This window comes from Camelina sativa, chromosome 3 (assembly GCF_030686135.1).
Source record: "Camelina sativa cultivar CO46 ecotype springtype chromosome 3, ASM3068613v1".
NCBI classification, from domain to species: domain Eukaryota; kingdom Viridiplantae; phylum Streptophyta; class Magnoliopsida; order Brassicales; family Brassicaceae; genus Camelina; species Camelina sativa.
This window is the reverse complement of record NC_141882.1, coordinates 27243490-27264578: the sequence shown is the minus strand read 5'-3', so window position 1 is coordinate 27264578 and position 21089 is coordinate 27243490. Positions and strand designations below refer to the sequence as shown.

Here is a 21089-nt window from a genome sequence, read left to right as displayed (position 1 = left end):
AAAGGATCCGAAGATTGGAAAATAGTAGCTAATAAATTAAGCTGCTCAAGTTTGTGTTAGCCACTCTCTCTAGCACAACCTCCGAGGATTCTTTTCCCGGTGATGTCGAATCCAATCGATGTCGCTGGGTCACCATCTAGTCATCTTTGGTTTCTCCTCTATTTTCCAAGCTTGCTCTAGGTCCAGTCTGAATATACCAGAGGTTCAACGGACTACCAATCTGCTACTCCGGTCATGCTTCAGCTTCATCCTCTCTTCCCCTCCTCTTCTCACCCGGTGAATTTCCTCAACGAGCTGATTCTCTCGAGAGCACATCCATTCTCCACCAAATCTGAGCCCTCTGACCACCTTGCTAGCACTAGCCTCTATTCTGCTTACCGGCTTCCCTTGAAGTCAAACCCAACATCTCTTTGCTCCTTAGACTTAAATCCCCTCACCAAGTGTTCTACTTGGATGCAGCTGGACGAGAGCTCTATTTTGACACTAGAGCTGCGTAAGATCTGGACAAGGTTTTATGATACAAGAAGTGTACTTCAATTATCCAGGTCTATCCCAAATTTCTCTTTGTCTTCCAGTAGCATAACTTGGTTTGAATCCTTGGAACCAATTGTCCGAAGGCTGCAATTGGAATGGAATCACTCACCGTTGGTAGTTTGGAACAATAGTTATTTGTGAAACCTGCCTTTAGAATCATCTAGGGACACATCTCAGGACCACCAATGTTTAAAGACAACCGACATTATGACCCCGGCTCAGAGCGGTGGTTAGCAGAATCTTTTGAACTTCTCCTATTCGTTTCATTTGTTTCTTGAGCCTTCTCAATTGCTACTTTGCCACACCTGGCCTGATATAAGAAGATCTAGGAAGAGCGACATTATGATCTCCTCTCCAAGGAGAGGTGATTACCGACGCTTCCCTCATCTTCTCTCCTATAACGCCCGTGAACAAAAATCTCGGTTTGGGATGTGCATCGATCGATGCAGGTTGTGCATCGGTCGATGCAAGGTCGGTTTTTGCGGGACGACTTAAATCAAACATTAGTTTGGTTGTGTTTTGGGTTTGGGAACCCTAGAAGTCGAGTATAAAAGGTGTCTGTCGAACTCATTGGCCGGGATTGGTCGTTTTTGGTGGTAAATGAGAGAAAAGAAAGATATAAGCTGTTCTTAAGGGTTTTTGGAGATTTTGGTGCTTATTCTTGAAGAATCTTTCCTGTGGAGTGGAGATCTGAGGCTAGGATTGTGGTAGGAGCTTGCTAGAAGGTCTTTTAGTGAGTTTAGAATCAGTTTTTGTCATTCTCAAAGGTGAGTACATGACCATGAATGATCTAAGCGAATTGATAAGTGTTTTATGTGATTTTTGGGTGTTGAATGCTTATGTGGTCGTATGTGAGTGTTTGTTGTGAGTTTTGTGGCCTTTGGAGAATGTATTCGACATCACGGAGCCAAGAGAAGTCGGGGGAGATCGTTTTTGGCGACATTTTGCGCGACTTCATCGATCGATGCAAAGAGTGCATAGGTCAATGCAATTAGAGATTTCACAGAGATGCTTGGGATTGCATCGGTCGATGCAATGAGTGCATCAGTCAATGCAGTTAGAGATTTGAAGGATTGCATCGATCGACGCAAGGAGTGCGTCGGTCGACGCAAGTGCGAGTGGACGCGTGTGTTCAGAGTTGTCTGGTTTGCTTGTTTTTCTTTGTGTACTGATTGTGATTGTATTTTCACTAGTTCTAAACACCTTGCCCAATAGATAGATGGGAATATCGCCTCACAAAGTATTTATAATAATATGTGTTGTGGTGATGGTAAAGGCAAGGTATGATTGTGGAAATTAAGACAATGAAGAGGTGGATGTTCTAGAGCTTTTAGGTTGCTAGAATAGAATGTCGTGGTCTAGAACGGTTGTTTAGGTTGTTGTTGCATTGCTTTATGATTTTGTTGGTTATTGATATTGAATTCATTGATTACTGGTTATTATTTTATTGGAGTTTCTTGTTTAATGTTATTGTTTATTCTGTTGTATGTTGATTGGAGTTAGGATATTAATGAGTATTAAATTACTAGTTTAATAATATATTAAAAACAAAAAATGGTTCGGTTCATTTCATCCTGGGACTTGTAAAATGTATCTTACTAATGTGAGGGAGATTGTCACCTCTCTACAAATTTGGAAGTGTATTGGCATTATGATCTCAAATCCAAGAATATGCGGGTAGCGAACCTTTTGCAAGAAACCCATACCCGAACCTAAACCCACTACCACCATCCTCGTTGCCTATGAGCTAGTCTCTTGGTCATGGAGCCCAGAAACCTTTTAATGAGTTTTTTAAAAAGGTTGAAAGAAAATAAAATTAAAGAAACATAGTAGGCAATTTTTTTTTATTGAATCGACAAAATTTTTTGGAATATAATTTCGGTAGGATGTTATAACTACTGGACTAAAGACACTTACCCGAAGTAGACTATTCTTTTGCATCAAAATTTTGATGTGTGTTTAGTTTAAATAAAGTATAAATCTTTCATTATTGTTGGTACTGAAGTGGCTACGGGTGTGATAGGTAAATCGTTAATTTAATTCAACAATAATACCAACTAGATTTTGATCTGTCAATTATTTGGTAAAAAATTTAACTTTTGTTTGTTAATTTTATTTGTTTTTTAATGTTTATATCTAATTGTATTATGATTTAACTTACAATATAGTGCAGAACAATTTATTTTTACATAATATTAATTTAATCAACTTAATTAGATATGTCAATTTCTCTAATATTGATATTGTTATCAAAATACTGAAGTGATTTTTTATTCGTGTAGCAAAGAATTAATCATATTTTAAATTTAAATTAATATGTACCCAAATCTGTCCAACCATATAACCACGTCTGTGATATTTTTACTCGCGATACACGTCGCAAAAAAAATCATAAAAATCTAAATATTATTAATATTATAAACGTTTTATAAAGTTTTAACTTTTTTAGAAATTAAAATATATCATATTTAAACTTTACAAAGTATAAATATTTATAATATTGAAAATTTATAAACGTTTAAATTCTTTAAAACAATGAACCTGAATAAACCGAATAAAAATTTTAAATTTGAATATCTGATAAATCAAGATTCCTAGTTAGCTATACCTATAATGACAAATCATTACATATATTTCTGTCAAACAAATTAGACATCCTTATAAAATATTTGAGTTTAGTAAGGATATTATTATTTGTTCTTGGCAAGAGTGAATTTGAAGAGTTTTTTACTGGTCCGATAATAAATGTAAAAGATAGATAGAGTGGATGCGGTGTTGTTGTTGTATATATTTTTACCAAAGGACATTGTCTGAACTCTGAAAGAACAAGGCAAAAACCTAAAAAACCTAAAAAAGCCCTCAAGTGTTTGATTTGTTACAAAAAAAAAAAAAATCCTTCAATTTTCTTCTTCTGCGATCTTCGCATGATGTGTTGAAGATACCTCTCTCTTCCTCTGTACATACGCTTCTCTACCCCAAGAGTTGTTGAACCAAATTAAAAAGGTCTCAGATTTAGGGTTTTTCGAGGATTTTTGCGGCTGGACCGGCTCTGCAGCGATGTCTACCTCGTCGCAATCTTTTGTGGCTGGGCGGCCTGCATCCATGGCTTCCCCATCGCAATCGCACCGCTTTTGTGGCCCCGCAGCCACCGCTTCTGGCGGCGGAAGCTTTGACACTCTCAACCGTGTCATCGCTGACCTTTGCAGCCGTGGTAATCCTAAGGTAATCAAGAATATTGTAAAGTATTCTCCTTTTTGATGCTTTTAGTTGAAACCCAGAATAAATCCTCTTCCTTTTAATTCTCTCTGTTCTTGTTTTTGCAAAATTCGAAATTTTTACTTCTGATAGGTCTCTGAATTGGTCGATGATTTTTGTTTTTTGTATTAGGAGGGAGCTCCATTAGCCTTTAGGAAACATGTAGAGGAAGCAGTTCGTGATCTTAGCGGTGAAGCTTCCTCCAGGTTCATGGAGCAATTATATGATAGGATTTCTAATTTAATTGAGAGCACGGATGTGGCTGAAAACATGGGTGCACTCAGAGCCATTGATGAGTTAACGGAAATTGGATTTGGTGAGAATGCTACTAAGGTTTCTAGGTTTGCGGGTTACATGAGGACCGTGTTCGAGTTGAAGCGTGATCCCGACATCTTGGTGCTTGCTAGTAAAGTTTTGGGCCACCTTGCTCGGGCAGGTGGAGCAATGACTTCTGATGAAGTGGAGTTTCAGGTTCAATTTGCTGTTTTCCTCCCCTTTCTATCACTGGCTCCGCTCATAGTTGCTCAACTCTTTCTCTCTTTTTTTCACAGATGAAAACAGCTTTTGATTGGCTTCGCGTAGACAGGGTGGAATATCGTCGTTTCGCCGCCGTTTTAATATTAAAGGTAGCCTGATTTTTCAGCTGTCCTATCTTTAAGATAAGCTGCAGAAACACATGTCATTTTTTCTTTTAGTTACTCCGAAAGAAATTTCCGAACAAATAAATTGGATTATGGATGTTTGAAATGATAGTGAGGATAACTTTCCAATCCAGCAGCTTAATACATATATGGCTATTTTCTTGCAACATTGCAGGAGATGGCAGAAAATGCTTCTACTGTCTTTAATGTTCATGTCCCTGAATTTGTGGATGCTATCTGGGTTGCACTAAGGGATCCCCAGTTGCAAGTGCGAGAACGAGCTGTTGAGGCGTTGCGTGCTTGCCTTCGTGTTATTGAGAAAAGGGAGACTCGATGGCGAGTGCAATGGTTTGTATTCTGTTTTCCTTTAAAATGGTCGAGTGTTTTAAATGTTTTCTGTTGGTAATATATTTGGTATGATATTTTTATGCGAGGCTTTTCTTTGTGTTGCTGCAGTACTTTCATTTTCAATCCTGTTATGTGGTTCCACCCTCGTTTAAGTTCTACTTTGCATATTTTATTGTGTAAATGCAATTTATATTAGCTTTTTATGCTGCCGTCCCCACAAAAATGGATGAGGTTTGAATATATATTCTTCCCATGATGATACATTTTGAGTATATGTAACATGATCAGTGTAGTCTCAATGTATACCAAGTAGATGGGAAATGTAACGAACCCTATCTTGCTTTCAAGGTTTGTAACGGACTTGAAGCTTTTGTCAATTTGAATTGTGTTCTCTGACTTGCAGACTTTCTACTGGATTTAAATATAGCATTGCCAATGCAATGCTTCAAACTATCAATAGAAGTTTCCATGTCTGAGCTAACTAATCCTCTCTCCATTTGGCTTTTACAGGTACTATCGAATGTTTGAAGCTACACAGGATGGGTTGGGCAGAAATGCCCCGGTTCATAGTATTCATGGTTCTTTACTCGCCGTTGGCGAGCTGTTGAGGTAAATGCAGAAGCCATTATCTATTTTAAAACCATCCCATTCTATTAGTCAGACACTTAAGTTTGATTTTCCGTAGAAGAACTTGTTTGTCCCCATGATGCTCATTTTGTTTGTTTGTCATTGTACTGTAGTTTCCATCGTTAAAGAGATAGATAATTCATGTATATTCCTCTACTTTAAGGGTATATCTGAACAAAAGGCTCTTGAAGACGAAAATTGTGTTGGTTTCTGTTAAGTAGATTGATTTCATGGCATATTTGGTGAATTGGTGTTAGAATTTATGGCTTAATGCTAGAGGTGGTTTGCAGGAATACAGGTGAGTTCATGATGTCTAGGTATAGAGAAGTTGCCGAAATTGTCCTCAGATACCTTGAACATCGTGATCGTCTTGTTCGCCTTAGCATCACCTCGTTACTGCCTCGCATTGCTCACTTTCTTCGTGACCGCTTTGTTACAAACTATTTAACGGTAAGTGACTGAGAAATTCTCTAAACCAAAATACCAAAATTGATCTGGAAACGTGACATGAATTACTTTCTTGCAGATATGCATGAATCATATTCTTACTGTGTTGAGAATACCGGCTGAACGAGCCAGTGGGTTCATCGCCCTTGGGGAAATGGCTGGTGCTTTGGATGGTGAGCTTATCCACTATTTGCCGACAATTATGTCTCATCTGCGGGATGCGGTGAGTCAAAAAAATTTTTGTCCCTTTAAAGTACGCTTTAATACTTTTGAATTAAGTATCATCTTGGGTCTAATAAGTTTTGAAAATTGAACTAGACAAGTGATTTGTTGACTATGTTTTCCCCTGTAGATTGCCCCACGTAAAGGTAGACCTTTGCTTGAAGCTGTGGCTTGTGTTGGTAACATCGCGAAGGCAATGGGATCCACAGTGGAAACTCATGTTCGAGATCTTTTAGATGTTATGTTTTCCTCTAGTCTCTCTTCTACACTTGTTGACGCTCTTGATCAGATAACCATCAGGTAAAGTTGAGCAAAAGAAGTTTGTTATTACCTGCATTAATGTGTATACTTTTAATGCTGAAAATTCTTGGGGTCTCAGCATTCCTTCTTTGCTGCCAACGGTACAAGATCGGCTTCTAGATTGCATTTCGTTGGTTCTTTCAAGATCCCCTTATTCTCAAACAAAGCCTCCTGTTCCTGTTGTCCGAGGTAGTACAGTGGGCATGGCACCACAGTCTTCTGACCCTAGTTGTTCAGCGCAAGTTCAACTAGCCCTGCAGACTCTTGCTCGTTTCAATTTCAAGGTCGCCGCTCTTTGCTGATAACATTTTCGAAAGAATATGATTTATATATTGTATCTGAGCCTCTGATTTCTGCAGGGGCATGATCTTCTTGAATTTGCTCGGGAGTCAGTTCTTGTTTATTTGGATGATGAGGATGCAGCCACAAGAAAAGATGCTGCTTTGTGCTGTTGCAGGCTAATTGCAAATTCTTTATCTGGTGTCACACAATTTGGCTCAAGCAGGTCAACACGAGCAGGGGGGAGACGAAGGCGCCTTGTGGAAGAGGTGTTATATGAATACTGAAAACCCATTACACTTTTTCTTATTGCTTGTCTTTAATTTGGCCTTTTCTCATTACAACAGATTTTGTTTTTATTCTTTTCCAAGTCTGAACTTTAGTATGTTAAGTCTGCTTCGTGATGACATTTGTAATTGCAATACTTGTAGCGGTTCCAATTTTCTGCTTACCTGAGAAATGATGTTTGGGTTCTGCAGATTGTGGAAAAGCTTCTCAGGACAGCTGTTGCGGATGCTGATGTAACTGTTCGCAAGTCTATCTTCGTTGCTTTATATGGCAACCAATGTTTTGATGATTATTTAGCACAGGCTGATAGTTTGACTGCCATTTTTGCTTCCTTAAATGATGAGGTATGTACATGTTATTTGTTTGAATAAAGTAGCACCTCATATGGCATATTGCAATTCTATTCTCTTTCGGATCTTTTAATCTGTCTCTCTTGGGTGAATGACGGATGACTTGTAATTATATTGCCTTTTGTAATTCGATTTCGTGGGTTCATGAGATTAGTACCTATTACAGAAATATTGGTTACGAAGATGTAGCTAGATTTTTGGTCTACTAATTGGCTTCTATTGTGCCAGAAAACAGTGTTACTTAAGTTATACTGCAAAAGTGCAGTTGAGATATTTTAATTGGATGATTTGTGGATGGAATGAATGCCTTTTGTTGGTGGATGCACGAAATGCATCCTTGTGACACCCCTGTCAACCTGATAGAATACTTGGCTTATGCTTCACTCCACCTGGCTACTGCATTAGCCATTTCAACTCATATATTACAATATCTTTGTTCAACAGGACCTTGATGTCCGAGAATATGCCATCTCAGTTGCTGGGAGGTTATCTGAAAAAAATCCAGCATACGTACTTCCAGCACTTCGTCGCCATCTTATACAGCTGTTAACCTACCTTGAGCTGAGGTAACAACAACTTTCTTTAGTTCATATAATAAGATTCGTTTCCGATTAATAAGTATCTGTTGCATTGACTTCAATTGTAATGTCAGCAGTGCAGATAACAAGTGCAGAGAAGAGAGTGCGAAACTCCTTGGGTGTTTAGTTCGAAATTGTGAACGACTTATACTTCCATATGTAGCTCCTGTCCAAAAGGTTTATTTTCTCTTCACTTCTTAAATAGTATGATTATTATTGTTGTTCACGGGGGTTGTAACTCTTGTTTCTAGGCACTTGTTGCAAGACTTAGTGAAGGAACTGGAGTGAATGCTAACAATAATATTGTCACTGGAGTTCTCGTAACTGTTGGGGATCTTGCAAGAGTGGTAAGTTGATATATAATTTTGGTAAGTTATAGTTTCTACATTAAGTGCCGATCCAAACATAACTGTGTTTTGGCTGCGCGATAAAGTTGCAGTCTTATTTTGACTATTCATATCTGTGTTGGCTAAGAGTATTTCAAAATTCAGTGGCCTAGTCAGTAGTCGGTATCTAATATTGTTTTTTTGTTTTCTCTAAGTTGACAGAATGTTGGTACTTTATATTTTTTTAGTCCTGTTATTTATTGTGTTTGGCTAAGACATTCCCCTCTTGGTTTTTTTCTTTTTTTTTTTTTGCGTTGCTTGCTCAGGGTGGCTTAGCAATGAGACAATATATTCCGGAGCTGATGCCTTTGATTGTTGAAGCTTTAATGGATGGAGCTGCTGTGGCAAAACGTGAGGTGGCTGTTTCTACCCTTGGTCAAGTTGTTCAAAGTACAGGGTATGAGATATTTTCCTTCTTTTAGGACTCAAAACTTCCTTTTTTGTTTTATTTGATTATGGTACTAGGTTATTTTGAACATACTAATTTTCTTGTAAATTAAGAAAATTGTGTACTATCTTGATTGGCAAAAGCCTGGTTTGACTAGATTGAAATACTGGATTTAGTGAATTTTTGACATAATCGGTGCTTCTATATTTTCTGGTTAGCTAGGTAGCAACCTGAGCTATCCTTAAGCTGTTGCTCTGTGTTAATGTATATATCTTCTTTTTTCTTTGTCATCATTATATGTTAATGTATATCATATGTCAGAATTGGTCATATGTTTTATCATTTGGATTACTAGGAGTGAGAAATCTAGAAAATATAAAATTATTATCCCAAGCCAGTTCTTCCATCCGCAGTAGATCTTTGTGATGGTTTATTGTTCGTCTTTCCTGAGATGGCTTAGTATTCCCAGAGAAAGAATATTACCTTTCTGTGTTGGAACTTGTCATGAGTTGTTATTCTCTCTTTGTCATGCAATAGGATTGATTTACAAGTACCTCGAACATTATGCTGCCTAGATATCTAATCATATATATAGTTCATGTTTATGAGGTTGTAGACATTCGTAAATAGTGAGGTGATCAACTTGCATGCTGCATTTAGTAGCTTGGGACATGGTTGTCATGTACAAAATGAAGGGAGTTTAGAAGTTTACAATCCTCCTTGCATGTTATTTATGCCTCTCATTTCATTGTTAACGTAGGTATGTTGTGACTCCATACAAGGAATACCCATTGTTGCTTGGCTTACTTTTGAAACTGCTGAAGGGTGACTTAGTGTGGTCTACCAGACGAGAAGTGCTCAAGGTAGTTTCTAGAGAAATAATTTTTATTCTAGACTATTCTAGTAGTTCTTTTTTGTGATAAACATGGTTATATCTACAGGTTCTTGGAATTATGGGCGCTTTGGATCCTCATGTGCATAAACGTAACCAACAAAGTTTATCAGGATCACATGGTGAAGTTCCTCGCGGCACTGGGGATTCAGGTCAACCTATTCCATCAATTGATGAGTTACCTGTGGAACTCCGGCCGTCATTTGCTACATCTGAGGATTATTACTCAACGGTAGTTCTTAATTTGTGTGAATTATCGCAATTGTAGTCTGAATTGTGCTCATATCACTTTCCTCGTTGTCATAGGTTGCTATCAACTCGCTTATGCGAATTCTTAGAGATGCATCACTTCTTAGTTATCATAAAAGGGTTGTTAGATCTCTGATGATCATTTTCAAGGTAACACAAACCATCTTGACTGTTTTTAGAATAAACTTGTGTTGGAATTGCAACGAACAAGTTAAAACATTATCACTTCTTTGTTTTTGCGAGGTCAGTCAATGGGATTGGGATGCGTGCCTTACCTGCCAAAGGTAGCTGTATAGAATATTGTATCTCCGGCAGCTTTTCAATCCATGCTATCTCTGTTTTACGTTTTGGTAATTTGTTGGGTTGGGTCCACCTCTGTTTTTGAAGGTTTTACCTGAGCTTTTTCACACTGTTCGAACATCTGATGAGAACTTGAAGGACTTTATTACATGGGGTCTTGGGACTCTAGTTTCCATTGTGCGCCAGGTATATACACCTTAAAATTTTCAGTTATGGTCAAAATACGATCGACTTGTGAAAACTCATAGCGTATGTTATTTTTCTACAGCACATACGCAAGTATCTGCCAGAGCTGCTGTCACTAGTCTCTGAACTATGGTCATCCTTCACCTTGCCAGGTCCCGTCCGCCCCTCTCGTGGTCTTCCGGTAAGTTGTATGCGCCTAGAGTATGCTATTATTCTTATTGATTTACGGACATATATCTTATGAAGAGTACTTCGCCTCTCTTATTGATAATCAGGTTCTGCATCTACTGGAACATCTTTGCTTGGCACTTAATGATGAATTCAGAACTTATCTTCCTGTCATCCTTCCATGTTTCATCCAAGTATTAGGTGACGCGGAGCGATTTAATGATTACATCTACGTTCCTGATATTCTCCACACGCTCGAAGTGTTTGGCGGTCAGTAATACTTGTCTTGTTTCATATCCTCATTGTCATTTGTATTATTTGGGCATGCGAGTTCTAGTAATTAATGGATACATTTTTTTATCGGAAGGTAAAGAGGTTCCACACTATCATATTGTGTAGTGTAAGATGATATATGTAGTTTGATTATGATATGCATACTTTGTTTTAGTATAGTATCTTTTGATAGTCAGGTTGTTCTCTCCTGTAATTTCTATTTTTTCATCATGGCCAAACTCTACTCTGATGGTTGACCCTAGTCCATATGTGCAGGAACTCTTGATGAGCACATGCATTTACTCCTTCCTGCCCTTATTCGATTGTTTAAAGTAGATGCTCCTGTACCTATAAGACGCGATGCCATCAAAACTTTGACAAGAGTAATCCCGTGTGTCCAGGTTAGGAGCTTTGTTTATTTATTTTGCGTTATTTATTATCTTCTTTCCTTATGCTGATCCAAAAAAAAAAAAAAGCTTCTTACACCACCTTTTTAATTATCGATATATATCCTCAGGTTACTGGTCATATCTCCGCTCTCGTGCATCACTTGAAGCTGGTATTAGATGGGTGAGTTATGCTGATTTCACTACCTGGAAATAGTGCATTGTTTGCTTTTTCGCAAGGTCTTTCGACAATACTTCTTTAAAACTTAGGCATTGTGTCTCTATCTGATTTTCTCTGAAATGATTTGGTTCATTCGATTAAGGATAGTGGATTTGCAATGAGAAATCCATTGCATCCTAGAGTTGGCAATGCATTATCAATAAAGGATTTTCAACTCATTAGCTTTCATTTCGTCATTTCTTACTATTACAAATCTGTTTTCCATGAGTTGTTTTGCTAAGTTACAAATTTGTCTGGCTATAAGCATTTGTTTTTTAGAACTTCGCAGATGTTAGTAAATTTCTTTATGTTATGAATCTTTTATGCCATTATTAACGTGACTCAATTGTTTTCTGTTGTATTTTCATATCATATTTTTCGAAACTTACTCATGATTTCAGTTTGTATAAATTTTCTTGTGCGGTATTTTCTGAAATCGCAGGAAGAATGATGAGTTGCGGAAGGATGCTGTTGACGCACTATGCTGCTTGGCTCATGCACTTGGAGAGGACTTCACCATATTTATTGAATCAATTCACAAGATTTTGCTGAAGCATCGATTACGGGTTTTGCATTAAACTATCTTTTAAATAAAATAGCACTTGCAGTAAAAAAAACTTTTATCCTGTAGGTGTATAAATTTCATTATTGTATATTTCTGTCTGTAAAATCTCACTTTACAACATTTTTGCAGCATAAAGAATTTGGGGAAATTCATGCTCGCTGGCTGAGACGTGAACCGTTGATTGTAGCTTCAACTGCAACTCAACAATTAAGTAGGCGACTACCAGTTGAGGTTATCAGGGATCCTGTAATTGAGAATGAGATCGATCCTTTCGAAGAAGGAAATGACAGGAACCATCAGGTACTCTTTTCTGTATTCTTGATGTGTTAAAATTTTGTTATCGATATCAAGTTGCGGTCGTAATTATACTCTTAACATTGTAAAAATTTTGGTATCAATTGCAACGAGTTTGTAAAGATGCCCCCTATGTTTCCTCTTCTCTATGGACTATATATGTATGCTTGATTTAACATGATCCTCTAGTAAAATTTCTTTAGTCTTTGTTTGTTTTGAAACAGCTAAAATTGTCACTTATGGCTTTGATGATCTGTTGAACAGGTTAATGATGGTAGACTGCGTACAGCTGGAGAAGCTTCTCAACGAAGCACCAAGGAAGACTGGGAGGAATGGATGAGACATTTTAGTATTGAATTACTTAAAGAGTCTCCCTCTCCAGCATTAAGAACTTGCGCAAAACTTGCTCAGTTGCAGGTGTTTAATCTATACTCTTTCTTTTCCTCTCGTAAAAGAATATGCATTTTAATGATCGTGTTTTGCAGCCATTTGTCGGGAGAGAATTGTTTGCTGCTGGCTTTGTCAGTTGCTGGGCACAGCTAAACGAGTCTAGCCAAAAGCAGTTAGTTAGGAGCTTGGAAATGGCCTTTTCATCTCCAAATATCCCTCCAGAGATTTTAGCAACACTACTCAATTTGGTATGTTCTTCGTTAAATTTAAAGAAAACTTAAACAGGACAGCCGTTAATTGAGTCACTGGCTATAATGAACAGCAAACTTGTTTCCTGTAGTTATGGACTATGGATGTGCTTATTGAGTGCTTGTGTTTTAGCTTAGGCAATAGTGTTCAGTAATGAGTTGACTACATCTTCCCAGACTGGAACAAAAAGTGCTTAGGTCACCATTTCGTTAGTGATTGCACCTCTTAGGTCACCTCTTAGCCATTCTACTGGAAGGATGTAAAACACGTTTTTTTTGTTGCTAAAACCATAAATCGAACAATCTGTGAGTGTTCATGGAAACATGATATGTAACTTTTATTTAATCTATTATTAATCCAAAATTCTGCTTATACTCTGTCGTTTAACCTATATTATGGTAGGTTGGATAAAGAATCATACATTTAGGATAAAACCAACCTACCTTTATGTGTGATCCTGTTGCTTGTTCCTGTCACTTGTGCTTGATTATATCATTACTCTTCTTAGGCAGAGTTTATGGAACATGATGAGAAGCCTCTTCCCATTGATATTCGTCTTCTGGGGGCACTAGCTGAAAAGGTTTGCGTCATGAATTCCCTAGTTAAATTAGCTTTGGTACCTCTTTTAGTATCATATCAAGCATTCATCCGATTTTCTTGGTAATGGTGCAATTTCCTACTTTGTAGTGTCGTGTTTTTGCCAAAGCTCTGCATTATAAAGAGATGGAATTTGAAGGTCCACGATCCAGGAGGATGGATGCGAACCCAGTTGCTGTTGTCGAGGCTCTTATACACATAAATAATCAGTTACACCAGCATGAGGTACACTGTATTTTGTATCCTATTTCGCCCATCTCACTCACTATCTTTGATATTTGTCATTATTGATGGTTTGGGATTCTTTTTCATAGGCTGCTGTCGGCATACTAACCTATGCTCAACAACATCTTGATGTGCAATTAAAAGAATCATGGTAACATGAATTTCTGAATCATGATGCTTATTTTGGGTTCTGTTTGATAGGCACGCGGAAACAAGATTGTGGTAGCATTCTTTGATCCTAATCAGTTGAAAAGCGCTAACGTGTTTTTTTCTAGGTATGAGAAGCTGCAGCGGTGGGACGATGCACTCAAAGCGTACACTTTGAAAGCATCTCAAACATCAAATCCTCATCTTGTATTAGAAGCCACACTAGGTCTGTGATCACCCACATTATTGGCGGGATTTACTGGGTTTTTTTTTTTGTCTTCTGTAATGTTTTTTCTAAGTAGTTATGTGGGCATTTCTGGTCGATATTCAGTTAGTAGTTCAAAGAGAATTGTGGCTCACGACATTTTTACAAGTTAGCAGAACAAAAACTCAATGCACATTTTTCCAATCTAACATTTTCAGTTGAACATAGATATGATGCTTCGTTTTTCCTTTTCATGAAATGTCCTGAGTCTATAGCTTATTATTGACCACGATGTAGGACAAATGAGATGTCTTGCTGCCCTTGCACGATGGGAAGAACTCAACAATCTCTGCAAAGAGTACTGGAGTCCTGCTGAGCCATCTGCGCGTTTGGAAATGGCACCAATGGTTGGTAACTTCTACTTATGCTACATTTGGTGATACAGCTACATAGTTACATAAATATCTGTTTGCAATCATACTAGGCTGCAAATGCTGCGTGGAATATGGGAGAGTGGGATCAAATGGCGGAATATGTGTCTCGGTTAGATGATGGCGATGAAACAAAGCTTCGGGGTTTAGCAAGCCCTGCTTCTAGTGGTGATGGGAGCAGTAGTGGCACATTCTTCAGGGCTGTTCTGTTAGTTCGAAGGGCAAAGGTACACTTAAACCTTGTACTTTAAATCATATCTGGCTTACTTATAATCTATTTGCAGACACTTATTTCTGCATATCTGTGCCTGTGGATATTTTTCTTTCCTTTTTAGTACGACGAGGCTCGTGAATATGTGGAAAGAGCTAGAAAATGTCTCGCCACAGAACTTGCAGCGCTGGTAGGATTTCTTCCCTTTCTGGCAGTATTCTCGTATTAAGTTTTGTTGTGAATAAAGGGAACAAAAGTATATCAGGAAGAGTATTTGTAATTAGTCTCATCCTTTTCCATTATGTCCTTGAAATTTATTTGAGTACGCCATGGGGTGTTGGAAGTAGGAAGATATATTTTTGACTTCTTAGTTACATGTTGGGCTCTATATAAACAACATTTTGTGCATGTTATCGTTGGCTCCTGCTATAGAAGCATCATATGATCACCACAGTTACCTTGTTAGTCGCTCACTTAGACTGAAAAACTTGTAAATGTCTCTGCTTTTCTGTATTTGCGCTTTCTACAGGTTTTGGAGAGCTACGAGCGTGCATACAGCAATATGGTTCGTGTTCAGCAGCTATCAGAACTAGAGGAGGTTAGATCTCAATTATTGATGATCCCTTCTCCTGGATACCCTCCCTAACCACCTAGGTTTGAAGGGGAAACAGGAGAAAAGTCTAAATGTTTATTTGATCATATTTTGTATACATTTACATGATGAATTTTTCTTGTTGTTTTTTTTCTCCTGTTGTATCGATAATAGGTAATTGAATATTATACGCTGCCTGTGGGAAATACTATTGCTGAAGAACGGAGAGCTCTAATCCGTAATATGTGGACTCAGCGGATTCAGGGATCCAAGCGTAATGTGGAGGTATGTTATTTCTTAAGTTACCATGTTAGTTGAACCACTGAGTGAATGACAAGTCATTTAGTATTCTAAGCATCAAATATTGCGATATGGTGACTTTAGTAAATGAATCTTCCCTACGATCAAATTGAATTTTTTTTTAAGGTTTGATGTATTAATTTTCCTTCTGTTGATTTATATAAAGTAAAGTAGCTTCTCACTAGACTATTAGTCAGAGCCTGAATCATCATAGGCGCATAAAAAACTATCCAAACAATGAAAGTCATTGGCATTTTATGAAGTGATCTCAGTTGTTCTTTATAAATATGCTTTCTTAATTTTTTGCGTTCCCAATACTGCTCAGGTGTGGCAAGCACTTTTGGCTGTCCGGGCCCTTGTGCTACCTCCTACAGAAGATGTTGAAACTTGGCTCAAGTTTGCCTCGCTATGTCGGAAGAGTGGGAGGATCAGTCAGGCGAAGTCTACTCTACTCAAGCTCTTACCGGTCTTGACCTTTTGCCTTTTGGTTTTAGAATTTTCTCTATCGAGTGTAGCTTTACTCTGTTATGTCTAACTTAGGACCTCATTTTGTAGTTTGATCCTGAAATATCGCCAGAAAACATGCAATATCACGGACCTCCACAAGTGATGCTTGGATACTTGAAATACCAATGGTCACTTGGAGAGGAACGTAAGCGCAAAGAGGCATTTACCAAACTGCAGGTATGTCATACACCAAGTAGCTACTAGCATTGTCTGGGGTTTATTACTCTTTCTCACATTTTCCCATAGTTTGCTTGGACGGCCACGTTATGTCTTCCGTCGATGTAACTTTAAATTGTTTCTAGATTCTGACTAGAGAACTCTCAAGTGTGCCACAATCTCAATCTGACATACTGGCCAGTATGGTATCTAGCAAGGGCACAAATGTGCCACTTCTGGCACGAGTAAATCTCAAACTGGGAACGTGGCAGTGGGCTCTTTCTTCCGGTTTGAATGATGGGTCTATTGAAGGTGAATTGTAGTTGCTTTTGACTGTGTAAGTGTTATCAAACTATTTCTGACCATAACTTTTTGGTGATGCTCTTTTCCAGAAATTCTTGATGCGTTTGACAAATCTACCCGCTATGCTCCTAAATGGGCTAAAGCATGGCACACATGGGCGTTATTTAATACAGCAGTGATGTCGCATTACATTTCAAGAGGTCAAATTGCTTCCCAGTTTGTTGTTTCTGCAGTCACTGGATATTTTCATTCTATAGCATGTGCAGCAAATGCCAAAGGAGTTGACGATAGTTTACAGGTAAAGCGTATGCATCCATGGCTTTTCCATCTTACACAAACCAAACCCATGTCTTTCTTTCCATGTTGCTTCTTCCCTCATACTTGTTGACGTGAGGAGTTGTTTTACCATACTGTTGGTCTGTTAATTATTTTCCACTTCTGTCTCATTTCCATAGGACATACTGCGTCTTCTCACGTTGTGGTTCAACCATGGAGCTACAGCTGACGTCCAAACAGCATTGCAGATAGGATTCAGTCATGTCAACATCAACACCTGGCTTGTTGTACTGCCTCAAATAATTGCTAGGATACATTCAAATAATCGTGCTGTCAGGGAACTGATACAGTCTCTTCTCATCCGCATAGGCGAAAATCACCCACAGGTTTGCAGTTTTACAGAAACTTGATAAATCTTCATCATTATTACAAATCTATGATAGGAATTAAGATATATACATGAAGTTTTACTCTTGCCATTTTGATCGCATGTTTACCTAAATCGGTTTGGATGCATAATTTATCCTTGACTGTTGTTCTCCAAATGTTTTCAGGCACTTATGTATCCCCTTCTCGTTGCATGTAAATCAATAAGCAATCTCCGGCGAGCTGCAGCTCAAGAGGTAGTTGATAAAGTTCGCCAGCACAGTGGTGCACTTGTGGATCAGGTTAATAGTCATCTCTTCTGTTTGTCAATTATATTGAAATTTTTTTTTTTAACTGAGCTAATTAGTGACCCCCTTCCCTTACCTTCACAACAACGAAAAAAACAGGCGCAACTTGTATCACATGAACTTATCAGGGTTGCCATACTTTGGCATGAAATGTGGCATGAAGCACTAGAAGAAGCTAGTCGCTTGTATTTTGGTGAACATAACATTGAAGGAATGCTGAAAGTACTTGAACCTTTACATGACATGCTCGATGAAGGCGCAAGTAAGGACACTACGACCATACAGGAAAGAGCATTTATAGAGGTAGGGATATTTCAGTCCCTTGATTGGGCATTTGGGTGTGTGTTCACATTATTTATAATTTCATCTTTCTCTAGCACGGGTGTACAGCATTACTGCAGTATCTAGTTTTTTTTTTTTTGCAATGCTACTTCTTACTTGTAGTCATATTTTTTCCTTTCGGGATTTAAAGAATTAAAATCAACCATGTTGCCCTTGATAGAATCAGATTATTACTGCGTAGACTGTTTCATGTCTCACTTATTTCAGTCAATGTTATTTGTTAACTTAACAATGTTCTTTAATGTCAGCAACTAAAGTTAGTATATTGTTGATGCAGGCATACCGTCACGAACTACAAGAGGCACATGACTGCTGTCGCAATTACAAGAAAACTGGCAAAGATGCTGAGCTGACACAGGTAATCAGAAATTTAAAACAAATTGTCTGATTAGTGTTTGCAGTCTTCTTATGAAAGGGACGGAATTGACATGTCTTTCTTTTCAATTCTTTATCTTTATTAGGCTTGGGATCTTTACTATCACGTTTTCAAACGGATTGACAAACAGCTAGCCAGTCTCACGACATTGGATTTGGAAGTAATAAGATATTCTTTTCTTTGGTTCCCTCTCTCCTTTCTTCTTTGAGTTCTAATCTGACTGGCATGTTACTTGTTGGATAGTCTGTTTCTCCTGAGTTGCTGTTGTGCCGTGACTTGGAGCTAGCAGTTCCTGGAACATATCGTGCAGGTAACAACAGACTGAACTGCCAAGGTTTGCCTGAGCTGATTTATGTTATTAACCTGGCTTTGTTTCTTACATCCATATTTCGGTTTTCTTCTAATTAGATGCCCCCGTCGTGACGATTGCATCGTTTTCACGCCAACTTGTTGTCATAACTTCTAAACAAAGACCAAGGAAGTTGACTATTCACGGAAATGATGGTGAGGACTACGCTTTCTTGTTGAAGGGACATGAAGATCTAAGGCAGGATGAGCGTGTTATGCAGGTAATTCTCCGAAAAAATCAATTGTGCATTGTTTTGTTAATTCAGCTTGAAGAATATGCAAATGAAGTTTTCAGTTCTGCACTTCACATATATTCAGTTTTCAGCTACAAAATGACATCTATGCCTTTCCTCTTATTTGTGTTTCAGCTTTTTGGTTTGGTGAACACTTTGCTTGAGAATTCCAGAAAAACAGCAGAAAAAGATCTTTCCATCCAACGATATTCTGTAATACCACTATCTCCCAATAGTGGACTGATCGGATGGGTTCCGAACTGCGATACCCTTCACCATCTTATTCGAGAGTACAGAGATGCGCGAAAGGTTAGTCTTGTAATTACTAAGGTTCTTACTCCTGAAACTATCTGCAGTGTACAGTGATTCTTACACATGCCTTTCTAAAATTTTCAGATCATTCTTAATCAAGAACAGAAGCATATGTTAAGTTTTGCTCCAGACTATGACAATCTACCGCTCATAGCAAAGGTTGAAGTATTTGAGTATGCTCTAGAAAACACAGAGGGAAATGATCTATCCAGGGTACTCAATTTCCTTATTCTAGTAACTCTATTTTGGGTAAATTACGTAATCTGGAATACCAAGTTGCTTAATAGTCTCCTTTTTGGTAGGTTCTCTGGTTAAAAAGTCACTCATCAGAGGTATGGCTGGAAAGAAGAACAAACTATACTAGAAGTTTAGCAGTTATGAGTATGGTATGTAGTTGATTTCATCCTTTGTTCTCTCCGCTTGTGTAGCATCAAATTAAAAATTTCAGGTGTTTTCACTCGCTAATAAAATGAACTCCTTGCATAACTTTTGTGTCAGGTTGGTTATATTCTTGGGTTAGGTGATCGACACCCAAGTAACCTTATGCTCCATAGATACAGGTACAGAAAACTGAAAAAAAAAAAAAAAAAAAAGGTGTACATTACATTTACAACTTTTGGTTCTATTTCTTTATCATTGGTTTTAATTGTGCAGTGGGAAAATCTTGCATATTGATTTTGGAGATTGTTTTGAGGCTTCTATGAATAGAGAGAAGTTTCCTGAAAAGGTATTAATTTTATGTTTCCCTCGTATGCATGTTTGTGAGAATTGTGAATATCAAAGAACCGATGAGAAGATTGGTTAAATATTGGTAGGTTCCATTCCGGTTGACAAGAATGCTTGTCAAAGCGATGGAAGTCAGTGGCATCGAAGGAAACTTCCGCTCAACCTGCGAAAACGTTATGCAAGTTCTGAGAACCAATAAAGATAGTGTAATGGCAATGATGGAAGCGTTTGTACATGATCCTTTAATAAACTGGCGTCTTTTCAATTTCAATGAAGTCCCTCAATTAGCATTGCTCGGTAACAACAACCCCAATGCTCCTGCTGTTGTTGAGCCTGAGGAAGAAGATGAAGATCCCGCGGATATGGAACTTCCTCAGCCACAAAGAAGTACCCGAGAGAAGGAGATTCTTCAGGTTTCTTTTGAAAATCTTTATCTTATTTTTTTTACAAAGGGGACTGTTTTTTATTAATTGGATTCTTTTGGATTATTTCAGGCTGTGAATATGCTTGGAGATGCTAATGAAGTTCTAAACGAGCGTGCAGTAGTTGTTATGGCACGTATGAGTCACAAGCTTACAGGCCGTGATTTCTCGTCTTCTGCAATTCCGAACAATCCCATTGCTGATCATAATAACTTACTCGGAGGAGATTCACATGAAGTCGAACATGGTTTGTCTGTGAAAGTACAGGTTCAAAAGCTAATCAATCAAGCGACTTCCCATGAAAATCTCTGTCAAAACTATGTTGGGTACGCTCCTCTTTTTTTGCTTTTCTTTTCATTAGCATAAGTTTTGTTATATTAAGTCAATTTATATTTAATATAAGTAAGTACAAGAATCCAAAAGATTATTCATATTGATAGACAGAGAAAGAGAACATAAACGCTGGAATTTACAGATGCATCTGTTATGTAAAACTGTGAGGGCTTGGAAACATAAGTTATTTTTACTTGTTTTGCAGGTGGTGCCCTTTCTGGTGAGATGATGGGTCATCTGTACATTTTTTATAATGTAAATAGGCATTTGTAATTTTCAATTAAGTTGAATTTATTTGGATTAAGATTGAGAATAAACCATGTTCTTTCTAATGTAAATAATTTATTAGTTTGCTAGTGTGTCTAATAAGATGATGTAGCGTGGATGAATAAAAAAGTGGGTAAGGCACATTTTTTTAACCATCTATCTTCCTCCGACAGAAGAAAAAAAAAACAAAAAACAAAAAAAAAGATGGTACATATCTTTTTATGAAGTACATAGTGCAACTGTTGTGGGTTGGTAAGTAACTTAAGTTGTTGGAATCTAATCTCTTATTAA

General features: G+C 37.8%; 1 protein-coding gene across 1 annotated transcript; it reads left to right on the top strand.

The window, feature by feature from the left end:
- The first annotated feature begins 3308 nt into the window (after positions 1-3308).
- Positions 3309-20950, top strand: LOC104777927 (serine/threonine-protein kinase TOR). The gene is made up of 56 exons (XM_087506885.1): positions 3309-3756; positions 3922-4260; positions 4341-4415; positions 4606-4778; positions 5289-5387; positions 5696-5855; positions 5932-6075; positions 6205-6374; positions 6454-6658; positions 6734-6922; positions 7133-7285; positions 7736-7857; positions 7947-8046; positions 8121-8216; positions 8522-8652; positions 9404-9506; positions 9585-9767; positions 9842-9934; positions 10033-10068; positions 10172-10270; positions 10353-10451; positions 10546-10708; positions 10988-11112; positions 11229-11281; positions 11760-11883; positions 12012-12182; positions 12441-12593; positions 12662-12814; positions 13324-13395; positions 13503-13637; positions 13727-13788; positions 13913-14010; positions 14287-14396; positions 14474-14647; positions 14756-14821; positions 15161-15229; positions 15398-15508; positions 15849-15989; positions 16079-16207; positions 16333-16498; positions 16579-16787; positions 16945-17151; positions 17320-17433; positions 17539-17742; positions 18059-18139; positions 18243-18317; positions 18401-18467; positions 18566-18726; positions 18874-19047; positions 19135-19263; positions 19353-19436; positions 19549-19610; positions 19705-19777; positions 19866-20189; positions 20271-20524; positions 20737-20950. The coding sequence occupies exons 1-56, from the start codon at positions 3592-3594 to the stop codon at positions 20753-20755; spliced, it is 7446 nt and encodes a 2481-aa protein (XP_087363011.1). The 5' UTR covers positions 3309-3591; the 3' UTR covers positions 20756-20950.
- Positions 20951-21089: the final 139 nt, after the last annotated feature.